At 37.1% G+C, this 24,906-nt stretch overlaps 1 protein-coding gene across 1 annotated transcript in view; it reads right to left on the reverse strand.

Annotated features, from left to right (window-relative positions):
- Positions 1 to 614: 614 nt before the first annotated feature.
- The window catches only part of LOC144449219 (sodium-coupled monocarboxylate transporter 1-like), a 34,404-nt gene continuing 10,112 nt past the window's right edge, over positions 615 to 24,906 (reverse strand). The window contains exons 2-15 of the mRNA XM_078139730.1: positions 22,369 to 22,588; positions 21,374 to 21,491; positions 20,721 to 20,788; positions 20,066 to 20,226; positions 19,495 to 19,632; positions 19,164 to 19,249; positions 18,937 to 18,984; positions 14,688 to 14,761; positions 5,097 to 5,185; positions 4,799 to 4,941; positions 3,676 to 3,829; positions 3,234 to 3,339; positions 1,717 to 1,862; positions 615 to 1,001 (exon numbers count right to left, since the gene is read on the reverse strand). Coding sequence (XP_077995856.1) covers positions 761 to 1,001; positions 1,717 to 1,862; positions 3,234 to 3,339; positions 3,676 to 3,829; positions 4,799 to 4,941; positions 5,097 to 5,185; positions 14,688 to 14,761; positions 18,937 to 18,984; positions 19,164 to 19,249; positions 19,495 to 19,632; positions 20,066 to 20,226; positions 20,721 to 20,788; positions 21,374 to 21,491; positions 22,369 to 22,588 — 1,792 coding nt within the window. The 3' untranslated portion in view covers positions 615 to 760. The remainder of the gene's footprint in view (positions 1,002 to 1,716; positions 1,863 to 3,233; positions 3,340 to 3,675; positions 3,830 to 4,798; positions 4,942 to 5,096; positions 5,186 to 14,687; positions 14,762 to 18,936; positions 18,985 to 19,163; positions 19,250 to 19,494; positions 19,633 to 20,065; positions 20,227 to 20,720; positions 20,789 to 21,373; positions 21,492 to 22,368; positions 22,589 to 24,906) is intronic.

Consider the following 24,906-nt stretch of genomic DNA (forward strand, 5'->3'; position numbering starts at 1 on the left):
GATGACAACATTAAGTTATTATAAGATCAACCGTGTCAAATAATGACTGATTACAGACAGTTGGAAGAACGATGGCGTGATCACATTGTTTAGCTAGTATTCATATTTGTCAGTATCATTTGCATTGAATTAAGATAAGGCGACGGCAACACTTCCGTTTTATTCATTTATGGTGCTGATTATTTTATCACCCAATCATTTCAGTATTGTATATTTCATGTTTATAAGAATTTATGGAATAATAAAGTTTGGATTCACTATTCTTTGGAAGAGACGGTCTGAGGCGAGGGGCGTCCATCTGCTCCCTGACTGGACCACTTCTAAATGATCCAGGTTAACCATGAACATTGTGTGTAGTCTAATTCTCTAAAGTCCAAGTCGATCCCGTGTACGGAGTGGAGAGAGAGTAACATACATTTGAGGAGGGTTACGTTAACATTAGAGGTCACCCCCTCTATTGTTACACATGTACATGAAACAAACGATTCACCAAAAAACAGCGAACAAACAAACAAACAAACAAACAAACAAACAAACAAACAAACAAAAACAAACAAACAAACAAACAAAAACGAAAACAAATCCAAACAAGTTACATAGTGTTCTGAGCCTCGTGTTGGTTGGTTGTGGTGCACTACGCCACAATGTGATGGGTTAACCACATGTTGACATTATTTGACCTATTACCTCTTTATACCAGTCTTTATAATATACATTAATCGATTGAAAATGTCAAGATTACAACAAATTGTGTGAAACATTACAAACGTGAAATTTCTGTCGTTTGATTTCCATAATCCTTGTAAAAGTCTTCAGACATGCTGTTGTCAAGATCTTCATTGGCAAAAGCATGTTGGCGTTGTCTTGTGTTTATATTGTTCTCCTCGTCATATGCCTTATTATCAGAAGGTTTCACTATCACGTCAACCGAATCACTCTCTTCCGTTTCTTCATCGCCCATTTTGTCATTCTTAACATATTTGGACTTCCATCCCTTTGGCCTGTATGAAAACAAAGATGGAGATGATACAAATACAATCTGAATCAGTGTGTAATATCATGGGCAAAAAATGAACAAGACGAGCTGTTAGGGGTTGACCGATGTGTGATGTGAGGGCGCCCCATCACGGCATACCACGAAACATTACAATGAGGTCTATAAGTAAACAAAATAGATAAACTTATCAAACAATATCTTATTGATGCAATTGAAAACAGAAAAGATTTTGTTAAAAATAATATATAATAGTTTAGAGGTTAGACTAATATTTGAAGCGTAATTTGTTTTCGTTCACTCTTCTTACCTCCCTTTGGTTTGTTTGTTTTGTTTTGTTTGCTCCTGTATGTGATTATACTAGTCATATCTTCTGTAATTTTTTAGCACTGTATGTATTTTAGTTTTCTGTAAGTGCTGCTCCTAACATGCTTAGTGAGCCCCTGATACAAAAGGGATTCAATAAATAAACAAATAAATAAATAAATAAATAAATACCTTTAGCAAAGGTATTTCCCATTTTCAGTGCACTTTCTGAAGTTTAAATTACGTGCCCATTCATAACTATTATACAATGTACTAAATGTACTACAGTTTAAACACCCCACCACCACCACCACCACCACCGCCAGCAGCAGCAGCAACAACAATAACCACTCGAAATTCAGTATATCTACAACAACAACAACAACAACAACCACTCGAAATTCAGTATATCTTACCGTAGAAACACTGCAAGAAGAGCCGGGTCAACACTCTTCGACTTTTCTCTTTCACACTTTGAAAAAAATCTGTGTATTTCACTGAAAGGAATAGCCACCACTACTGCGATCGTGCAACTGAAAGTGGCATACCACATGAAAGACAACTGAAAAAAAGAGATGAAACGGGATTATTCAACATGAAGCTTATTACACTACAACAAAATGGAGGGATAATTTATAAAGAACGTTTGGCGGTTGATGAATGGTAGAATGTTTTTGTACTAGCATAGATGAATTATTTTGCTTCGCTTGACTTCTAACAAAAGCGTATTGGATCGGTCGGTACAAAACACAGGGTCAGGTCAGGTACAAGCCAGGCCTGGCCAGGCCAGACCAGGTCAGGTAAAGCCTGATTTTTTTTTTTTGGGGGGGGGGGATTCTTCACATTCACATTTGCCTCCGAAGATCCATCTGTCTGTTTTTATTTGCAATTTATATTTGCAATATGTAATTTCACCTTCTCTTTTATAAATGCTAATTCAACAATGTAAGTATTCAAATATGTTCACATTCTGCTTAAAAGCGTTTATGATAATAGTCCAAACCGCCCAAATGATATCTTTCTTGACAACCATTAATTATCAATTTTAATTATCGCTCACATGGAGCATGCACATTTAGATGTGTCATAGAGTGTGTAGTAGACAAGCAGAAATCAAAGCCTATTCGTTACATTGCATACAAAAGAAGTGAGTATAAATGGTAGATGTACACCTAATGATGTAAATCCACAATTACAAAGCATAGAATGTACACATCACCTAACCTGATTTTTTGTGCCAAATTTTATTGACCTCTGATGCAACGTATATGTTAGTCTCATTACCCAGACTCTTGCCACTGAGAGTTCCACCCTTGCTGGTAATTGAGACTATGTATATGTATATGTATATGTATATGTATATGTATATGTATATGTATATGTATCAACTATCAATATATAATTATTAAAGCATAATTTTGAACATTCATATAAAACAGATTTAATATAAGGCTAAATTTGAAATATTCTTATTATTACACACAATGTTTCACTCGTTAAATTCTAATGATAATTACTATACATGTTATATTGCCCACTGAATAACCTTTGACCTTTTCATCTTCAAGGCATTTGCATAAATATGCACATCTCAACAAAAAGCTAGGACGTATGGAGGGCATTAATGTTCATGATGTTTTTATCAGTTTTATCAGAGTCACCTGCTAGATCTGTATTTATCTTTCAGAATGTAATTCCTAGAACAGAAGACACTAATTGTGTGGTAATTTTGAAAACAAAGATAACTGGTTACTGAGAAAAAATAAGATGACAGCTAATCGAAAATCTATACCAAATATAATGACGGATTCACCTTTGGATCTGAATGTGAATCCAAAAAAATATTCAGTTGATACATGGCCTGGCCTGGCCTGTACCTGGCTTGTACCTGTATTTTGTACCAACCCATATTGGATGCTATTTGCACACGTACCGAATATATGGACAGAGCTTCGTCAAGTCTACCTGCATACAGTAAGCTTCCGACGAAGATCCAACATATCATGCCAAAACTGACAACAACACCACATATGGTCGCCCTAAAAATCGAATTGATTAACACAGTTTAGAACTCAGCATAGCATTTACCGACGGTTCATTCTCTACCTCTCCTTTATTCATGTATTGTTGACAGACCGGCGCCTCCCGAATGTTGGAACAACTCGACTCGCTCAATATTCAGATGTTCTAAGAATAGGACACCCGGCAAAAAATTTATGATATCACAAGAATAGGTTATAATACCTATGCATAGACTTCGAAGTAAATTTCAAGACTGTGTGCCCACTGCTTACATTTATTTATTGGTATCATCATGATAATTAATGACAGTCCGATAAATTCGTATTTCTTAAAGATATTGCAGTGACCCTCACCATGCTGTGGATCGCTTATAAAGAAGCCCAAGTAAGAAAGCACCAAGCATTGGACCTCCTGTTGTCCCAAATATTGTGTTTCCCATAGCAACCAACGAATCCAATTTTGAAGCAACGTAGGCAACACCAATGGCAATCAAACCATAAACAATAGCTGCAATACCAAGATGAATTAGATTTGTAAAATAATGTATGTAATATCTGAGGTTTTATTTTCTTTAATATTGACAATTTCATAGTTTTCTATCAATACTATTACATACACTACTGATAATGTAAAGTATTCACCGACAACAGAATATGATATAGAAAAAATTAAATGTTAATCTGTATATGCAATAGACAATTGATGGCATAGAGAAATCAGAAGACTAACACATATATGTTAGTGTATGCTGCTCATGAACGATCAGAAGACCGACACGTGTTAGTGTATGCTGCTCATGAACGATCAGAAGACCGACACGTGCTAGTGTATGCTGCTCATGAACGATCAGAAGACCGACATGTGTTAGTGTATGCTGCTCATGAACGATCAGAAGACCGACACGTGCTAGGGTATGCTGCTCATGAACGATCAGAAGACCGACATGTGTTAGTGTATGCTGCTCATGAACGATCAGAAGACTGACACGTGTTAGTGTATGCTGCTCATGAACGATCAGAAGACCGACATGTGTTAGACTAGTGTATGCTGCTCATGAACGATCAGAAGATTGACACGTGCTAGTGTATGCTGCTCATGAACGATCAGAAGACCGACATGTGTTAGTGTATGCTGCTCATGAACGATCAGAAGACCGACACGTGCTAGTGTATGCTGCTCATGAACGATCAGAAGACTGACACGTGTTAGTGTATGCTGCTCATGAACGATCAGAAGACCGACATGTGTTAGTGTATGCTGCTCATGAACGATCAGAAGACTGACACGTGTTAGTGTATGCTGCTCATGAACGATCAGAAGACCGACATGTGTTAGACTAGTGTATGCTGCTCATGAACGATCAGAAGATTGACACGTGCCAGTGTATGCTGCTCATGGATGGTGTGGGTTTTCATACACAATGAATGATATGATATTTTCAGCTATACATGTACATTTGTAAACAGTAAAACATACTCAGTATTTTTGCAGCTATGATGTCAACTCTATCATTAACATAAAGTGGTTTTCCAGTGCATCTAGCTTTCCACCGTCGCCATGGTTTCACGAAATCCTCCAGAGTGACAGCAATAAGAGCATTGATACCTCCAGATACTGAGCTAATTCGAAGCAAAAAAGAGAGATTAGAGACAAAAGTCTAATGATGGTTTTCTGGTATATATGGTATTTTATTAGACAATAATGTAACAAAACTCATAGTGGAACTTCAGTTATTTCAAATTTTATTTCAAATTTATATGAGAAATTCCCTTACCTAAGTGTACCTGCAAATATGGCAGAAATGAATAAACCCATAAATCCAGGTATGTGACCAAATCTGTCACTAACAAAGTAAACCAAGATCTGAAAGTAACGAAAGTAGATTTAGTAAATACATCAAGGTCATTCTCGCAAACCGCGACACTGCAAAAATAAAGCTCTGTTTCTTAGGGCTATGAAAGCAATGTTTCAGCTTAGTAAGGGAGCCTGCAGTAACTACAAGGTGGAGGGGGCTGTGGAATTAGGGGGTCACATTTTACCAATCTATTCTTGGGGGAGGGCCATATTTTAGAAAATGGTATTAGGGGAGGGTCACATTTTACTTTGACTAACTGCTAACTTAGGGACCTGTCACTTTCTTTGGTGGGGGTGGGGGCGCAGTGGATTGGAAATTGGCGGGGAGGGGGGAGGGGGTCATGCTGTTTTGAAAGTTGTGGATTGAGGGTCATTGTGTTTTGGATTGTGATGGAAGAAAAAATCCTTTTCTACAATGGCGTATAGCCTTGTCTGTAATGTGGTACATGTAAATAATTATTTGTTCTTGACCTTGTTTCTTACATCAATTCTTTAATATTACTTCACGTAAGAGTTCATTCATTCATTCATTCATTTTATTGCCAATTTTTAAAGTAAGTTACAATTACAAAATGACAGGGAATAAATAAACAGATTGGCAATTTGGAGTAAAAAAATAGCTTTTCGCTAATCAAGTTTGGCTCCACCTCAGGGTTATGCATCAATAACAATAAGGGCTACACAGAACTAGAAGAAAAAATATAATGGGAGAAAATATCAAAAACGAGCTAACAATGCAAGAATATGTATTATATTCACTAGTTTAAATTTCGTCAAGTAGATACTCTTTAAAAGCTATCCTGAACAGATGTTTTGATGTGAGACATTTCATTAGCTCCGCTGTCAGCGAAAGCTGAAAAGCGTAGCTTTAGGTATAGGTGGGTATTGAGGTATAGAGAGTAGAGTCAATCATAGGTGTCCGTCAAACTGTTATATTTTTACTATCTACTCCGGAAGTGACAGTCGGAATTCTTCGATATTTGGTGTGCATGTTCCCTGGGGGGAGGCTATTCAGATTTGTTCATGCCAAGTTGATCTGTGCCATTTTCAATTTTTTATAATTTTTTTTCATAAAATGTCATTTTCATCAACTCCTTGAAAACCTCTTATTAGATTGCTTTGATATCTGGCGTGTTGATGCGCAGGGGGTAGCTTACTCAGATTTGTTAATTTCAAGTCAGCACATCCTCATTTTTATTTTTTATGATTTTTTTTTTGTAATTTGAAAAAAAAATGAATATGTTAATGAGCATAATGACCGACGCCATATTGGAAATCAGTCGACGAGACTTAAGTAAACTGCCACTTTTCAAAAGACACTATTGACGTCAAACAAGCAATGTAATATGTGCTATAGTCATAATTCTACGCATTGGGCGCCCAAATGACAAGCGTTTGTTCGAAACAGGGTTGTAAACTTCAAATCCAATTCTGCACCCTTCTACATAATCAGCCAGTCCGCAACATCCTCATTTGCATACTCTATCCTGATTCGACCAGAAGCTGTAGGTGACCTCATTTGACCGAGCGATTTTCCACAGCAAGTATCTTGAGTATCAACACAGGACGTTCTTGGTACTCACTAAAATCACACTTCAGACCCACTATAAAAGTGTGATGTTTTCAGATAACATGTAACTTGTGGTTAATTCTATATTGTCGTGCAATTTGGAATGACAGTGAACCAGAATTCAGACAACTTGCGTAAGGAAGGGCATGCCAAGCATGCGGTTGAAGTTATGGCCGACAGTTCACATGTAAAGTTAAACGACATGAACGTGTCTTGCCTTTCCAAAATGCAAATATTTGGCAAGTAAAAATAATTAAAATAATTACAACTTTAATTTGGCTTCAGACTTTGCATTATGTTTTGCGTATCTTTCCCCGTTTTACATGTAAATCCGAAAAGGTTCTCTCTCATCATGTCATCAGTGTCAGTGATCATACCGAGCGGGGCTGCTTTGAGTACGAGCGAAGTGAGGCATGTTGAGGTATTTTGTTGAGAATTATAAATATTGCGAAATGTCAAGTACAAGGTTTAAATACAATGGAATGATGAAAAAAATGGCAGAGTCTGCTGACAGGCGCCGGTCACAAGAAACACTGTGAATTAAAATATCAGACGATGTATGTATTAATCGCCGACAATCCACCCGTATACACGAGGGACTAACCCGGAAGCAAGTCGTTGTCAGCCATACGTTACAGTGGTAACATCGTCCGAGAAATCGCTGCGTTCAGAGTGTCATTATTCACAGAATTGTTATTTTCGAGTGAAAACCCGTCTTGAATTGTATAACTCTAACAAATGAAGACATGTCAAGTTATATTTTGAAATTTGTATCGCTAGTTTGAGACGATTTTCTCACGTACTATAGTATTACTACTGTTGTTCAAGCCCCGGATCGCCACCAATATTACTACTGTTGTTCGAGCCCCGGATCGCCACCAATATTACTACTGTTGTTCGAGCCCCGGATCGCCACCAATATTACTACTGATCTTCGCACACAGCTGATAGACCAAGTAATAACACCCGAATCACTCTCATATCTCATATCTGACTCAACTTCTGTATGCACGTACCAGGATCACACTTGAACTTTAAAGGGAATTAGCTCAGACTACACAGTTTGTGTATAAATCTACACTCGAGACGAAGGCAAACACCCAGCATAGTGCCTCGTTCATTGACTTCCCGCGAAGCCAAGTCTCCCTACCAAAACTGAAGTGCCTGTCCGTCCCCATGCAGTGTGCTTTATTGTGACGTCCTTAAAGTCTAAATATACATAACGCATGGCCAATGGCCAAATAATTATTTCTGGGCGTGACCATACCCTAAAAGTATTTTTAAAACATTGATGAATGATCACTATGAATCCTAGATATTTATGAAATGCAGACCGTCGTCTCATGTATTCGAGTATGCTTGGAATCCTGTGTGGTCTAAATCCGATATCCTTGAGACAGTCTATTGACCTTTCAGTCAAACTAGGACATGCGATGTTGTTAAAATATTAAGTTTACTGAAATATAAATATGTCATCTGTGACACTTTCCCCTCTTTCCAAAATTTGTAACGCCCTCGTTACAGACTAAAATATCTAAAAAATAATTTACCCTTCATAAATGAAAATTGAAAAGAAGTAATTAATGCTGTTTCGTATGAAGTGTTAGAAATGTAAAATTTATACGACCCTTGAAAAACTAAGATTGCTAAAATCTCAAATTCCGAACCAGATATACTTGTTTCGTCAACATGTACTTTAATGAATAAATGACATCAAAGAGAGACATCACAGATAATTAGAAAATTGAATCGTAGAATAATTATATCCTGAGTTGGCTATTGAATTGTGTACTTCTCAATCACATCACAAACATACGTTCGACTGGCCAGTCTTTTTCAATCATTCACACAATCATACTGATAGATATGACCATCCATAACGTACTGTTCGGGCCCCCTCTATTTTCATTAACACTACCAGACAAGTACAGTCATCAATAGAATTCTCAGGTCTAAAGAACTTTGCTAGGAATATTATATCTGCAGCATTTAAAAGTTGAACATAAAGAAATATAAATAGGAGAATGTTTTAATGTTGACCAAGTTATACCCGATTCATCGTGTACATTACTAAATTATAACATAAGTATTCCTATCTGAAAGGAATGTAGGTATCTGTCTCGTAAAATCAAATGATGACATTAAATATCTATGCTATGTATAAATATTAACTCTTAAATATTTCATCACGCCAATATTGAAAATTGTCACTGACAAATGGTCAGCATGCCATATTCGTGATCATATTCCAAATTGAATCTTTAACTGCAGACGAAATCAATATTATGAAAAAAAATGGTGTAGCATAAAAGTGTGTGTCAGTGACGTCGTCTTTGTTTAGTGAAGTCAAAATTAACCAGTCAATGTTATTCAAGTAATCTAAGTCCAGTAACTTGTGATTTCACCCTGATATCAGCTATCAAGAACACTGACCTAAATGTATTGTCTTACAGCTATCCTTAAGTTACACTAACTAATCAGCTGTTACAGTCATCAAGAGAAGTCAGTTGCGCCAACACCATCATTGTCGTGTAAGAAACCCTACGTCATTATTTAAACATTACAGGCATCTTAGCTGTTCATCCATGTTTAAAATTTGACATCTTCAGTATGTTAACGACTTGTACAGAACTATTAAGACCAGTAATATTAATCCAATAAGTCAATTTAGTTTTCATTACAAGTAACCTGATTGACCATAAGTAGGTTGGCAATTTTCTCTCATTGCAATTCAATATACCCTTTGAATCAATACCACTAGAAATTATACACACAGCTCAAGTGATAATGGTCCTTTCTGAGGAATTTCATAAATTCTTGCGGAATTTGAAAGGAAATTTGTATAGACATTAACACAGCTCATTTCGGTCGGATCTCTGTTTTACACCCAAATTCGAATTCAAATAGTTATCTTGTACAGCAGATTCAATAAAATACTATATCAATTTGGTTCCTTCCTTTACCATAGGAACCTTACATCACAAAATCAGACTCAACGTGTGAGCAACGCATTTATCTTTAGCGTTTTCGGCTCACTACAACTCAGAGTCAACAAAACTTCGAGGAGTTTCCAATACTCCATACTTCAAGAAATATCCTTATTAAAACTAAAATTTTCTCCATAGATAAATCAATAATATTCTTCCTGCTTGTACGCGACCATTGAGATGTAAAACAGCATCACTGAAATGGTTGTGGTAAGAAAATAGATTCCCAGAATTGTTCGTCGTCAAACTAAATCGAGCATACAATTATTATTTCTTACACATGTCTCTCATGATTAGCTTTGTACACACAGTAACAAACTCGCTGATCGTGAATAGAAATGAATTGAGCAATAATAATAATGTCAATCTTTAAAAAAAATACTACCGTATGATTAATGAGTTCTTTGTCCATCAAAAGTCTTAAATATGTATTTCACATGCAAACTGCTGCGTTCTGTATAAGCGTCCGATATTTTTTGTTGAAAATTAAAGTGTTCTTCATACTCGTGCTTGTAGGAATCGAATGTCAGTTGGTCGCGTTGATGGCTTCACTTAAAGTTTGTCATAGTCTTTATCGTTATCTCGTTATTCAAAATTCGACGCTTTCTGACACATTCTCTCCTTCTGCAATTTTATATTCCGTTACTGCGATGTTATCAGTTCTAGTTCGAGTAGCATTCCCACCATTGGAACATAATCGTTAGCGTTTCCTTTCGAAAAGTTCTTGAATCTTCTCCGCATCCCTTTTTGTACAAACTTTTTCTTCTCATGCATCATTGTTTCTTCGTTACAGTGTTAATTTGTTTTACTCACCCAGTGGGGTTGTGCTTTTCTTCTTAAAGGTTGTCGGTTAGTCTTCGTAAGGTTCAAACTTGGTTCATTATACACACAAATGGTTGTTCAAGCCCCGGATCTCCATCAATATTACTTTCTGTTGTTCGAGCCCCGGATCGCCACCAATATTACTACTGATCTTCGCACACAGCTGATAGACCAAGTAATAACACCCGAATCACTCTCATATCTCATATCTGACTCAACTTCTGTATGCACGTACCAGGATCACACTTGAACTTTAAAGGGAATTAGCTCAGACTACACAGTTTGTGTATAAATCTACACTCGAGACGAAGGCAAACACCCAGCATAGTGCCTCGTTCATTGACTTCCCGCGAAGCCAAGTCTCCCTACCAAAACTGAAGTGCCTGTCCGTCCCCATGCAGTGTGCTTTATTGTGACGTCCTTAAAGTCTAAATATACATAACGCATGGCCAATGGCCAAATAATTATTTCTGGGCGTGACCATACCCTAAAAGTATTTTTAAAACATTGATGAATGATCACTATGAATCCTAGATATTTATGAAATGCAGACCGTCGTCTCATGTATTCGAGTATGCTTGGAATCCTGTGTGGTCTAAATCCGATATCCTTGAGACAGTCTATTGACCTTTCAGTCAAACTAGGACATGCGATGTTGTTAAAATATTAAGTTTACTGAAATATAAATATGTCATCTGTGACAATAGTACTATCGAGGCTTACTTGGAAGTAGTAGGACCTTACTCCAGTTCATCGGGAAGTTTAGCCAGTCCGATAATTCTTTCTGGTTTAGTTTACAACACTTTTGAACACGCAGATTTTGTTGTTGTGATGAAAAGAAATAAAAAAAAAGATCATTTCAACCATTTCGTTGTGTTTTCTTTGTGAAAGGTAACCGAACATGAACGAGTGTTACCACTGTAACGTATGGCTGAGAATGACTCTCTTCCGGGTACTTGAGATTGTCGCCGTACGGAAACTAAGATGGCGATTAATACATTTCTTCCCTATATATATCTACCACAACTAGTACAAGTTGAATGTTGTTGACTTTGTAAATTTGTTAGAAAATTGAAATTCAAATTGCCTCAAAATTATTTTAGATCCCTAGTTTATTTCATTCATCATTAAAATTTTCCAGGGTTACAGCTGTAAGACACTGGAATTATTTATAGCCAACCTCAAAATCCTCTTTTTTTCTTTTTCTTGTGTGCATTTCCCAGTCATTTTTTTCTGAGATTTTGTGCAATTTTTCATAACAGTAGATTTTTGTCATAAAATGGTGACTATGGTATAAAAGTACAATACATTACCAACTTCTGTGTAAAATGTGTTTTATAGTGAGACATCATATGAAACCACTAACCACTTTATTGCATCGCTAAAACAAAACTGCATAGTGAAGAGCTGAAGACCTGAACCACTTCTACATGTCACCAAAATAAAAAATTAAATTAAAAAAAAAAACAGCGGAGCTATTCTGACCGATAGGTCGCTTGTTTCTGTTGGCAAACTGTTCCACAATTTTGTGCCTGAAAACCTGATGGAAAATTGACCGGCAGCTGTGCGTATTTTCGGAATTGCCAAGTTCAAACATAACTATACATATACATATACATGTATTACCAAGCAACCACACTAGTTACAGAACATGTCATGTAAATGCTTGGCTGTTTCACAATCAATGCTTTGGGGCAAAAGTGAAGTTGAAGGTTTCGTAATGGTAATCTTCATAGTTTATAAAAGAAGTGAATCCAAATTGTTTTACTCTTAAGTATGAACTTGTCAGAATGGATTAATACACTTTCTGTTTTGGACACTACATGTTATTGACGCTACAAATCACCACATCTCATCAGATTCCAGTTTCTAGTATACACTAGGTATGACCACCTAATAAAGTTACCTGTGACTTTACTATACATGCAATATTAATGCCCCTATACCAATGTTACAGGTCCATTTTATGTGACATGGGAAACTCATTTAAAACTTACATTTACGTTAGCTTTTCAAAGCTTGGAAATATTACTTCAAAGGCTATGAATAACCTAAAAATTGCCTTAATATAAACAAAAAACCTCCAGATCTGCCTGGGAAAAGCCCCTAGAGGTCACTCATGCATTCAACCAATTGCAACCTTTTTACTGTCATAATGGTATTAAACGTTTCTTAAATATTTTCACCCTGTGCTAATTTTAGATGACATTGTCTTTTAAAGATGTGAAATGTTTCCCAAAATAGTCTAAAATTGCCTTAAAACTCCAAATCTCCCCTACCGATGATACTACCATTAGATGTGCTAATGATGCCATTTAACTTTTTAAGAACATATTTCAACCCTGTGTAAGTTATAAAGAATAGTTTCTGATACTTGATTGTGCTGTCTTGTAAAGCTTTGAGGTTATTGCTTGAAAGGGTCCGAGTAGCCTAAACATTGGCTTTAAGAGTAAAAACCTCCAGGGCTTGGACCGTGAAAGGTGTACATATTCACTTCTCAAGCTTTCCCACTACCTTTCACTGTCCAGTCAAGATACTATTAAACCAATTTGGAATATATCTACCCTGTGTAGTCAATAATTATATTATAGTGCTATCCCGGATCTTCTAAAGTATTTACCAGACAGTCAAGCAGTCCACACTGGGTCACGATCAAAAAATACCTGTCGTTTGAATATGATATATAAAATCCACCGACCCCCAGTTAGGATCCATCGGGCATTATGTTACATTGAATGGGCCTTGTGTTTAGCATCCTTGTAACAATTGCAATGAACAGCCCAAATATACCTTAAACTATGGCTCTATGCATACACTCAATGAAATATAGCCGGTAGGAGCACACTTAATGAGCCCTCAAAAATTAATACGATTTTGATTGTTGACACTGCACATTCCATTGTTATGAGCTATGGATATGATGTGCTCAAAACATGTTTCACCTTTACAATACCATACTGTCCTTATCAATTGTAATGAACAGCCCAATGTTGCCTTAAATTATGGCTGAGGGTTAGGGCTAGGTATCATAATCTCAGACCATATCATCAAATCGCTGCTGACAACCATATGGCATATAGTGAGGAGAGAAGTAGGTCTCACACGAGTAAAACGGGAACAGTTGGGTATGGTATCAGGGATGATGTTAGAGAAATGTTGACCTCAGTCCCAATGCCCATCTGGTTGTGGAGTTATCATTCTGGCTTGCAACTCAGCCAATGAGATCCAAACACATGTAATATCATGTGGTGGTCGTATTTGGGGAAATAACCATTGCTTTCAAACTTTCAACGTGGTGGCAACAGTGGGATTAATTCCTTTAAACCATTGATTCTGGAACTAGTGTCGTTTTCCATGTCTGATGGCATTTAATCCATGTTTTTGGAATATTTCAACAGGGGAAAGGTCATATTTTAGAGAAAGGAAATTCAGGGTCATTTTTTAGCACAACGGACTCGGGGTGGGTCACATTTTATTACACAACAGCTCGGCCTGATTCTCCGCCCCCCCCCCCCTTGTAATTACTGAAGGCTCCCTAACTGAACAGTCCTTCCTGCATGCACTGAGTAAATGCTTACGTGAACGGGGACGATTCGAAAGCCTCCAAAACCAATAGGATAACAAACAGTTGAAGGAGTTAAAGAGCATAAAGCAAGAACGAGGAAAGTGTAATTGTTTCATTGATATACGGGCATCGCACCAAGTAATAGTAGTAACTTGCTACAAACTCAGTCACTATCGTAACTGACGGTACGCAGCATCAGTGAAATCTCATAAACCCTATTTGACACTTCCTGGCAAGATTTATAAGTCATTATTTTCTGTTCATATAATTCCAATCTTGTTTGTAGGGTGACAAAATTAAATTTCAGCAACAAGATCTCAACTTGGCCAAATCAGTATCATGCCAAGGCACTGTATATCACGTGGTATATATAAGGCAATCTGATTGGTTGTAGTGTTGATGAACAACGCCTTTGTATGTGAATGAAACCACGGCCTCTTGGCGCTGGGTCTTGGACGGTGCCGTAAAAGAGGCTGTAGTTTACGACGACGTAAATACATGGACGTTGGAATACACACATCAAGGGTGTAAAATTGAGAAGGTCAAAGGTCAATTCAATAATCATACCTGATCGGATGTGGTGTAATCGGGTTCGTAGTATGGTTCAACATTACTGTCACCGTGCGATGGGAAGGTCAGTGCTGAGAATGAAACAAATAATCAACAACAGCTTAAAATTCTAAACTAGTATGGTGGCTATGATCTCTGAACACTGCAGTGAAATAAAGTGCAATGCTGTGATGTTAACAGTTAAGTTATCATCAACATCGGCTGACTGTACAATATATGTATGCACAGACTTGGATTTACAGCCAGTGTGTGTATCATATGCATGCATAGACTTGGTTTACAGCCAGTTTATGTATCATATGCATGCATAGACTTGGTTTACAGCCAGTGTATGTATCATATGCATCCATAGACTTGGTTTACAGCCAGTGTATGTATCATATGCATGCATAGACTTGGTTTACAGCCAGTGTATGTATCATATGCATGCATAGACTTGGTTTACAGCCAGTGTATGTATCATATGCATGCATAGACTTGGTTTACAGCCAGTGTGTGTATCATATGCATGCATAGACTTGGTTTACAGCCAGTGTATGTATCATATGCATGCATAGACTTGGTTTACAGCCAGTGTGTGTATCATATGCATGCATAGACTTGGTTTACAGCCAGTGTATGTATCATATGCATGCATAGACTTGGTTTACAGCCAGTGTGTGTATCATATGCATGCATAGACTTGGTTTACAGCCAGTGTGTGTATCATAATCCATAGACTTGTACGGTGGACGAGGGGGACATTTCCGCGCTCTCAATGACATGGACGTTCAAAGCAATTTCCGCGCTCTCAATGACAGAATTCAAAGCAATTTCCGCGCTCTCAATGACTGAGCGTTCAAAGCAATTTCCGCGCTCTCAATGACTGGGCGTTCAAAGCAATTTCCGCGCTCTCAATGACTGGGCGTTCAAAGCAATTTCCGCGCTCTTAATGACTGGGCGTTCAAGCAATTTCCGCGGAATTTGGCTGAGTCATGCAGAAGCGTTGTTAGTGACATATGTTTCATGTGTACACACAAGTACAGAATTTGGAGGAGTCATGCAGAAGCTCAATTGTTGTATGCAAGAATTTTAGAAAGATTTGCACCCCATCCATAAATTGTAACAATGCACTTAGTATGCTTGAGGGAGAAATAATCACTTTACAAATGCCAGTTGATGTTCATGAAAAATAAAAATGTCTTCAGCAGAAAATGTTGCAGAACACGACAGCAATTTGTAACTCATTTATGTCCACTATATGTAATATCAATTTTATATGTCCTTGAATGACTAAAATTATGTAGCCCAGACACTTCGCAAATGTATTTATGGTGTATCAATCTGAGACTTCCAATAGTTTGAGATTGAAAGATAGTCGGGTGCGTGACTAACGACGTCCAAGTAAAATCCTATTTATCCATGCAGAGATGATATGATTCGTTTTCAAACCATGAATACGTTTTTAAGCAATCGACATTTAGAAATACAAGTAATTTCGAAGTTGATTTTTGGATGTTGATATCGATTTTTGAACATCCATTTTTTGAGCCTCATCGATAATCAAAACATGAACCATGTTTCACTTTTCTCAGCTGTGCACTTTTTATCGTTACATTATTGTAACATTTGTGCCACTAGGCTCGACTCAAAGAGACATCGCAGGGAAGCGAACCGGACGTCTTCGTTAATATCCCGTCGATCATCGGGCATGACGTGGCACAACAAATCGATAGCCCCACTTTGAGTACGAGGAATTCACACATAGGGTATAATAAACTATCATGTCAGAATACTGGTTTAATAATATTCTAAGCTCGGCAACCTTGTGTTCATAGTGGTCTGAGGTTTAACACAAACGTATAGTAATGACTATGTTACGTCGATTCACCCAAAATGTGCTGGAAAGGGGTAGGGGTTTTGTGCGAAGTGCCGTCTTAAGTATTAAGATCAAGGGTCTCGAGCTCTGTAAGTTTTTGGGTGTGTGGAATGTCTAGAGTTTGGGTTTACCGTTTGGATTTGGAAGTCTCAGCAGAGTCATCTTATTTTATTTTACACAGTCTAGTTACGCAGCCGGCCCCTCCCCATCCCCGTCTAGGTAACAACACACATACATTTAAACTGTATAACATCGTCGGTATGACATCACAATAAATACATTTGATTGAAGAAAAAATAATGCCGACGATAACTCACTACCTAAAAACAATTCTTGTATAATGTACAAACAACCGTCACTGTATGGGATGGATGGCTGGTGTCAGTTAGTCATGCAATATGCGCCATAAACGAGGTCCCACCCCAAACATCTGATTACAAATTTACAATTTATTTGTACATTTAGGACGTCCAAAAGGATATGTTCATATTCCAACGGTATCTGTTACTTGTTGTCTTTGCTTTCCTTTGATCTTCGCTTTGATATCATTTTTAGTAAACAACCTGCAAACTTCATAGAAACTGTAGATAGTACGAGTAAAAGGTGTCCCTAACTTTCCAGTAAAACGTTGAAACGTGAAACGTTGTTTTTGATTGCGTTTCAAAAAACGAAAGTTCGAATTTCGATATCAACACCTAAAACACTAAGTTCCAAATTCACATGTAATTTCAAATGTTGATTGTTTAAACATGTAATCATGGTTTGAAATTACGTCAGAAACGAATCACATCATATCTGGATAGATTGGGATTTCACTAAGACGTCGTTAGTCACGCACCTAGTCAGTATGCAGACAGAGTATCGAGGATAGACTTCACGTGTTGTCATCAGAATGTTGAAACAACTATTCCAACATTGGTTGCAGTCAGTATATATGAAAGTTATCAAGAAATTGATATTTGTGTAAGATGAAAGGACTATGATGTTGTGATTATTGGTAACAGGACACTACGCCCCCAGACAAACAACCCGTAGGATAAATGCCCCAAATCACGCCTACAGTATTGAAATACACATACACTTTCATTTCAAACATGCTGATAAAGACTGAAATATTGATAATGAAATGAAATTTTAGAAAAAACGAAGTGCGATAAACATGGGATTTGATTTCTAAATAAACAGTTATTAACTCATAAACAGGGCCACTTTCGACCCTGCCCTAGTATGTAATTATCCCACCTGAGGCCTTTCTCCGGGGCATTTTTTTCGGGGGGGGGGGGGTGCCACTAGAACCGTCATTATTATGTTAAAGAGAAAAAAATAGTGTGACGAACTCGTGGAAAGTACACGAAAAACTCTGATATTTAACACCTAATAAAACACTAGAATAGATTGCCTACGAAAGCTAATAAGTGGTAGCGTTAGCAAGCCTTCGATAAGCGTGAAAAACCCTCTCCGTCACACCAAGCTGTTCGATTGACCTTGTGTATGGCAGAACATACACTATATAAACTTGAGTACAGACACAGAATGTATTTCGTGCAGTCGATCAGAGAATGTAAAAAATGATTTCTAACTTCTGTTAAAAAAAATGTAAAACGTGCATGAGTTAAATGTAAAAATGTATTTCCTGCAAAATATATGACTTCTGGCCATGGATGCAATACCTGTTACTATAGTTATCTGTGACAATACATGTTACTATAGCTATCTCTGACAATACCTACTGTAGTTATCAATGACAATGTGTACACACAGGCACCGTCACTGTGTCCACAATTTTTACCAGTTACATGTACTTCCGGGTCACTAACACGTGACTTGTGGGGATTCCACTTCTGTACGTCTGGGAAATCGCTTCTGTCAGAGAAATCGTTTCTGTTGCGGAAATGTCTGACATCGCGGAAATTGCTTTGAAACTCTTATCATTGAGAGAGCTGAAATTGCTTTGAACTCTATCATTGAGAGAGCTGAAATTGCTTTGAACTCGTTCATTGAGAGCGCGGAAATTGCCTTGAACGCCCAATCATTGAGAGCGCGGAAATTGCTTTGAAACGCCCAGTCATTGAGAGCGCGGAATTGTCCCCCTCGTCTACCGTAGGTTTACAGCCAGTGTGGGTATCATATATCTAGGAATGATCCCAAATTCAAAACTTGGGCAAATGATTGCTTTAAATCTATAACATGTATTCAGCACAATTGTCTACGTGGAGATACAACATATGTATGGTCTGCTTAAATACAATATGGGATTGGATAATACAGCATTGAATCTTCACATGCGAAACTGGCCGTTATGCCCAGAAATTAGTGGAAATCATAAACTTACGAAATGTAATTTTCAAACTAACATACTCTTCAAACATTGCAAAGATTAAAACTTACCTGGTGGGAAGGTAGAATTGATTGCGGCTTGGAGTGGAGTAGAATAATCTGGAGAGAGAGAGAGAGAGAGAGAGAGAGAGAGAGAGAGAGAGAGAGAGAGAGAGAGAGAGAGAGAGAGAGAGAGAGGGGAGGGGGGAGACGTATTGTTAATTTGAAACTGTTATTAACAACTGTCATTGTTAAACCACACTTACATGTAATTACACAAAGAAATTAAAATGTCTTACTGTTGTAAAACGCATATAGCACCATGCCGCAGTAATATAACATCGGCAGGAAAATGTATTGAAATGGTAAATTTAGCAAGACTGACCTGTAAACAACAATAAAAAGTAAAGTAACATAACATAAATAAATAAATAAATAAATAATCAATTTGATATCATTAAAAGTGTGAGAAGCACAAAATTCACATATTGAAACCAGATGATACTCTGTGATTCTACTTACATAATCTTGCCCGTCTTGTACATTCAATATATTACATGTTTAGGTATTCACTGTACGTCATGTATACCATATAGAGTAGCATTAGAATTGCATATGGTAAAGACTTACACTCTAGCTTGCTTCGTCGACTTCGTGCTGATATATCTCTGTATATTGGATTGATTTAAGTATACTGGAATATATTGGACTCCAAATCCAAAAACACAGTTCAGGAAAGTTATTCTTTCGGTCACGTCAAATGGGAAACTAGTAAAACAAATTAAGGCATTTGTGTGCAACGTCACATGAACGAGTTTGTTATTAACTGCAATTGCTCATACAGATTTTGAGAATAGAATGAAATACAAAAAAAAGATTGGTAACAATTTTGAATGTATATTGATTGATTGGTTGGTTAATTAGGTTAATGAATACTAATTTATTGAACGGATTTTGAATTGATTGGCTGATTGATTGATTGATTGGTTGGTTGGTTGGTTGGTTGGTTGATTGGTTGGTTGGTTGAATAACTCATTGATTGATTAGTTGGTTGATGTTCGATCGATCGATAGATTGCATTGTTGCTTATTTGACTCAATTTACCAATCAACTTGTCCATTTTATTATGTTTGAAATTTACTGGTAAATTGAAAACAATTTCAAATAAAAATGATATCGTGCTTGTCTATAACGGACTTACTAGAAAATGCTATCGAACCCTCTGCCTTCTACATCATTCACTTCCCAAATGTACAAAAATCCACCGGTATCAATAGTTCCCAATGTAATAACCAAAACAAGCTCCACCAATATGATAATAAATAAAAATACATCGGTCCACACCACGGCTTTCATTCCACCCTGAAAGAATATAATCTTAAAGTAAAATGTGTCTAGGGGATCAATTTCTATGAAAATGGAAGTTCTTAATATCTCGCCCAACTTTACAATATAAAAGCTTGGTCCTGGTCCTATCGAAATAATCCAAGAAATGTTGGAGTTCAACGCCCTTTTCAAGGAAATCTACAATATTTTATTTTGCCGTGGAGTTAATACAGTATTCTGCGGCCATCTTTAATTCTAAAATGGTATTTACCCCTATGTAAGAAAATTGTACGGTGACCCCTGACTTTTTTCTTAATTTTAACGGAAAATGTGATTGAGTTTTCTTGAACAAAGAATTGTAAGACTTTTATTTGCGAGGCACATAGTACGTAATTACAATCTTAATCTTGAGATAATACCTTGATATGTCTAGTATTTGGTTACCGATTGCCAAGGATGATTTGTGTCATCGAAGTTCTCAGAGGTCAATGATACGAGAAACACGGATATCAATATGTCCAACTACTTACCAAAGCTGTGTAAAACATACAAACGCAACCAGTTATTATAATACTTATATATAATGGGAAACCATTCACTGAAAAATAAAATATGGCGTTTATATTGATTTAAGAAGATGTAAATCGTAATGTGTGTAGGTTTCAATTGTCACTTCACATATTACGTGTTTTGAACTGGGTTTACTTGCTGATAACAGGGTGTAACTTGAAGCGTCTATAATGTTCATCCCAAGGCCGAAAGCCTTGATAATAATTTGCATTCATTGGGTACACCATGTACACGGTTCTTTAGGCAGGTTGGGGTACACTATTTAAAATGTCGGGGGGGGGGATCGTAAGAAAAATTGTCGATGGTTAAAAGTGAAAAATAATTGGTGACGAACTCGTTCTCTATCTGTTCCTTTAGCTATGTTCTTAATCTGTCAATATGTCTATTTCTGTCTGTCTGTCTGTCTGTCTGTCTGTCTGTCTGTCTGTCTGTCTGTCCCTTTCTTACGTACCAAGAATAATGTTCAGTCTGCACAATTTAGCAACTCTAAAACATACTATTCCAACCTGTAACTTGCTTAGGAATGTTGTAACGGTAAGAATCTCGTAACATATTTTTTATTTATTACTTGGCCATGAAAATTATAGGCACAATAATATACTGTTTGACTTACCTGCATTGAAGGCCAGAGCTGGTCCTATCATAACGACAGCCATGAATAGTGTCATTTGAATTATGAATAGAATAGCCATTATAACTCTCAATGCATAGTTGTATCTCATCTCAAAATACTGAAGATAAAACAAATGTTATACACGGTAGGCGAAATATTTCAATTGTATAGAATGTACAGCTAAAACCCCCAAAAGAACGAAGGTGAGGACATCTTGGAAACCAAGTGACCATGCAATATCTTTCATTTGTATAGCATGTACAGCTAAACAACTCAAAAGAACGAAGGTGAGGACATCTTGGAAACCAAGTGACCATGCGATATCTTTCATTTGTATAGCATGTACAGCTAAAAAAAACAAAAGAACGAAGGTGGGGACATCTTGCAAACCAATTGACCATGCGATATCTTTCATTTGTATAGCATGTACAGCTAAAAAACCAAAAGAACGAAGGTGAGGACATCTTGGAAACCAAGTGACCATGCGATATCTTTCATTTGTATAGCATGTACAGCTAAAAAAACACACAAAAGAACGAAGGTGGGGACATCTTGGAAACCAAGTGGCCATGCGATATCTTTCATTTGTATAGCATGTACAGCTAAAAAAAAAAAACAAAAGAACGAAGGTGGGGACATCTTGGAAACCAAGTGACCATGCGATATCTTTCATTTGTATAGCATATACAGCTAAAAAAAACAAACAAAAGAACGAAGGTGGGGACATCTTGGAAACCAAGTGACCATGCGATATCTTTCATTTGTATAGCATATACAGCTAAAAAAACAAACAAAAGAACGAAGGTGGGGACATCTTGGAAACCAAGTGGCCATGCGATATCTTTCATTTATTTCTATAGGAGTCAACTGAAATATGATTATTCTTTATTTTCTTTAATATTTTGGGTAGCAAGTATCAAAAGGATATATAACTTTACATCGCATTTAATTGTATTTGAGTATAATAGAGTTTAGCTTAGTATCAGAGATCCTACCTGATAAGCACTGATTAGAGGTAGAGAATGGAATACAGGAACAAACAACCATGCAATGAGTGGGTACATCCAAAGATAGCATAGGATATAGGCAGAGTATCCCAACCCATTGATGTAAATTTCGGCTGGTATCCCTAGCAACGTAATGGCTGACAAGAAAGCAAGTAGTAAAGACATCGCAACAGGAAGACCACTGAAACTACGGCCACCAGTCAGATACCTGTGGAAGTGAAACGATCGAATTTGAAAAAATAAAACCCAACATATTAGAAAGTATGCAGAAGTAAAGGCATCCATGAATGTATTGAAATGTGAATTTGCTTATTAAACATTATATACAAATGTTTAATTCATTAAATTAGGGAATATTACGGCTCTTGTGGACATATACTTTAATTTTCAGTAAACTACATTCATTTTCAACTGTACTATTACAGTAGTTATAAGATATGCTATGCCCCCCCCCCCCCCCGAAAAACAACCAACCAGAGAAACAAACAAACTTTAAGCGGGTATGACCAAAGTTACCTTAGGCTTGCACCAAGCTTTTTATTGTATCTGTCCTTTCTCAATATTTTGTTTGATTACAATGTAAATTTCGACATTTTTGTTACATTCAAAAAGGTAAAATGGTGATAATTTACTTCTGTTTCTGTGCTTGCCAAAGTATAAAATTTCATTCCATGTTTAGATCATTTCAGTATAGTCTGCAAATAAATAGATGAGATAAAATGAATTTCCGACCTACCTACCCTATTTTCTGAAGTCATGTTATCGGAAACAAATATTTTTTTATTTTGTACATGTGGCAACATTTCTAGTAAGCCTGATGCTTTTAAAATCATCGCAAACGTGGCTGTCTATAGTGAAAATACCCACGGGGTGGGGCTATCCGAGTCGGTTGTCTTTTTTGTAAATCAAATGATTGAGAAATAATCAAAATACAGATGGAGTAAGGAAGACATGCACAAATGTACATTATCTTATGCTATGTTTTCATATTTGTATTTCGACGATGGCATGCCATATATGTTACACCATATTTGATTTTGAAATGTATATTGCTTGATGACAGAGCGGCTTGATGGCAAAACTGGTAACTTGGGTACGATCGCACAATGTCGCTCAAGCTCAATAAAAGAACTTTCATTTAGGAAAAACACCCCCCCCCCCTCCCCAAAACGAACGTTCACAAGTGCGACATCAACACGTTTATATATGATATAAACCATAATGAAAATTGTAGCGGTTACACCACTACGATCGATGCAATGTAAAAACAAGATTAAAATACTACCGGAAACCCAGCCCTGATCAACACTGTATATCAAATTAAAAGCAAATGTAAATAAACTTATCAACATCTCAGTAGTGAATACAACCTGTTGCCATTGAAGGCATGGGAGTTTCGAAACTTGGTTAGAAGTGCGAAATGATCTTCAACAATCGCATTGACGCCAGACCGCCCCCCCCCCCCTCCCCCAACCGAACGTAGTTCGTTTATTGGGATTGTGCTAGCTTTAACATAAAAGAAAGGTATGGTCCCAGGCTAAGAAAGTTGGGTCAATGGTGTGTATTAACAACAAATCATTACATTGTGTTGAACGAATACACTTCAACTTGAATGCTTAGAATTCAATGTTGTTATCTGTACGCTGACAATCTGTGAATATGTTAACAGGCTGAATATGTGAACAGGCTTCCCCATATTTGTTTAGGAAAGTAGAAGAAATAACTAAAATCGACAGATGTAACTTGGAACTACTTTTTCTACGACTGAGACACATATTGCACTTTTTGATGTTTTATTACAGGTGATTTCATATTTTAAAACACTAATGGTGTTAAATATATCATCAGTCACCCCATATTTCAATGAAGCTTGTCATACAATGTTTAGTAAATGCCATGTCATGTTCTAGCTGGCATCCTGTCTGATGGCATAGCATGTTACCTCGCTACGAACTCTATAGTACTATGATTATAATAAAAAGAACGAACGAGGGAAGCAGCGTTGGAGATATTCGGCCATTGACCGCCAAGTACATTCACAGTCCACTTCAGAGACCTTTCTCAACCACAGACTAACATCAAGTCTCGCACAACAACAACAACAACAACAACAACAACAACAACAACGACGACGACGACGACGACGACGACGACGACGACTAGATATAACCAACACGTCTGCTATCATGCCTGCTTGTAACTGTTGCGGAACTTTAGTCCTACTTGCAGACGGAGTAACTTAGAACTCGATTCTAACAATGTCCATTTCCATCTCCTAGACGTACCTGTTGGCAGACGGAGTAAACCGGGACCGGGGGGGGGGGGGTTACTCCCGTAGAAAGGTATGCAATATTTAAAACAAATTATGAATTTGAACCATATCTAGAACAAGTAAAGAACACACTTTTTGGCACAGTATCAGCATAACTAAGCTCAGGATCTCGGCACATAATTTACCAATAGAAAGACTACGATTCCAAGGAATTCCACCAAAATGAAAGAATGTCGTTTATGTAAAATGAAATC

The sequence above is a fragment of the Glandiceps talaboti genome, chromosome 2, assembly GCF_964340395.1.
Source record: "Glandiceps talaboti chromosome 2, keGlaTala1.1, whole genome shotgun sequence".
Lineage (NCBI taxonomy): Eukaryota > Metazoa > Hemichordata > Enteropneusta > Spengelidae > Glandiceps > Glandiceps talaboti.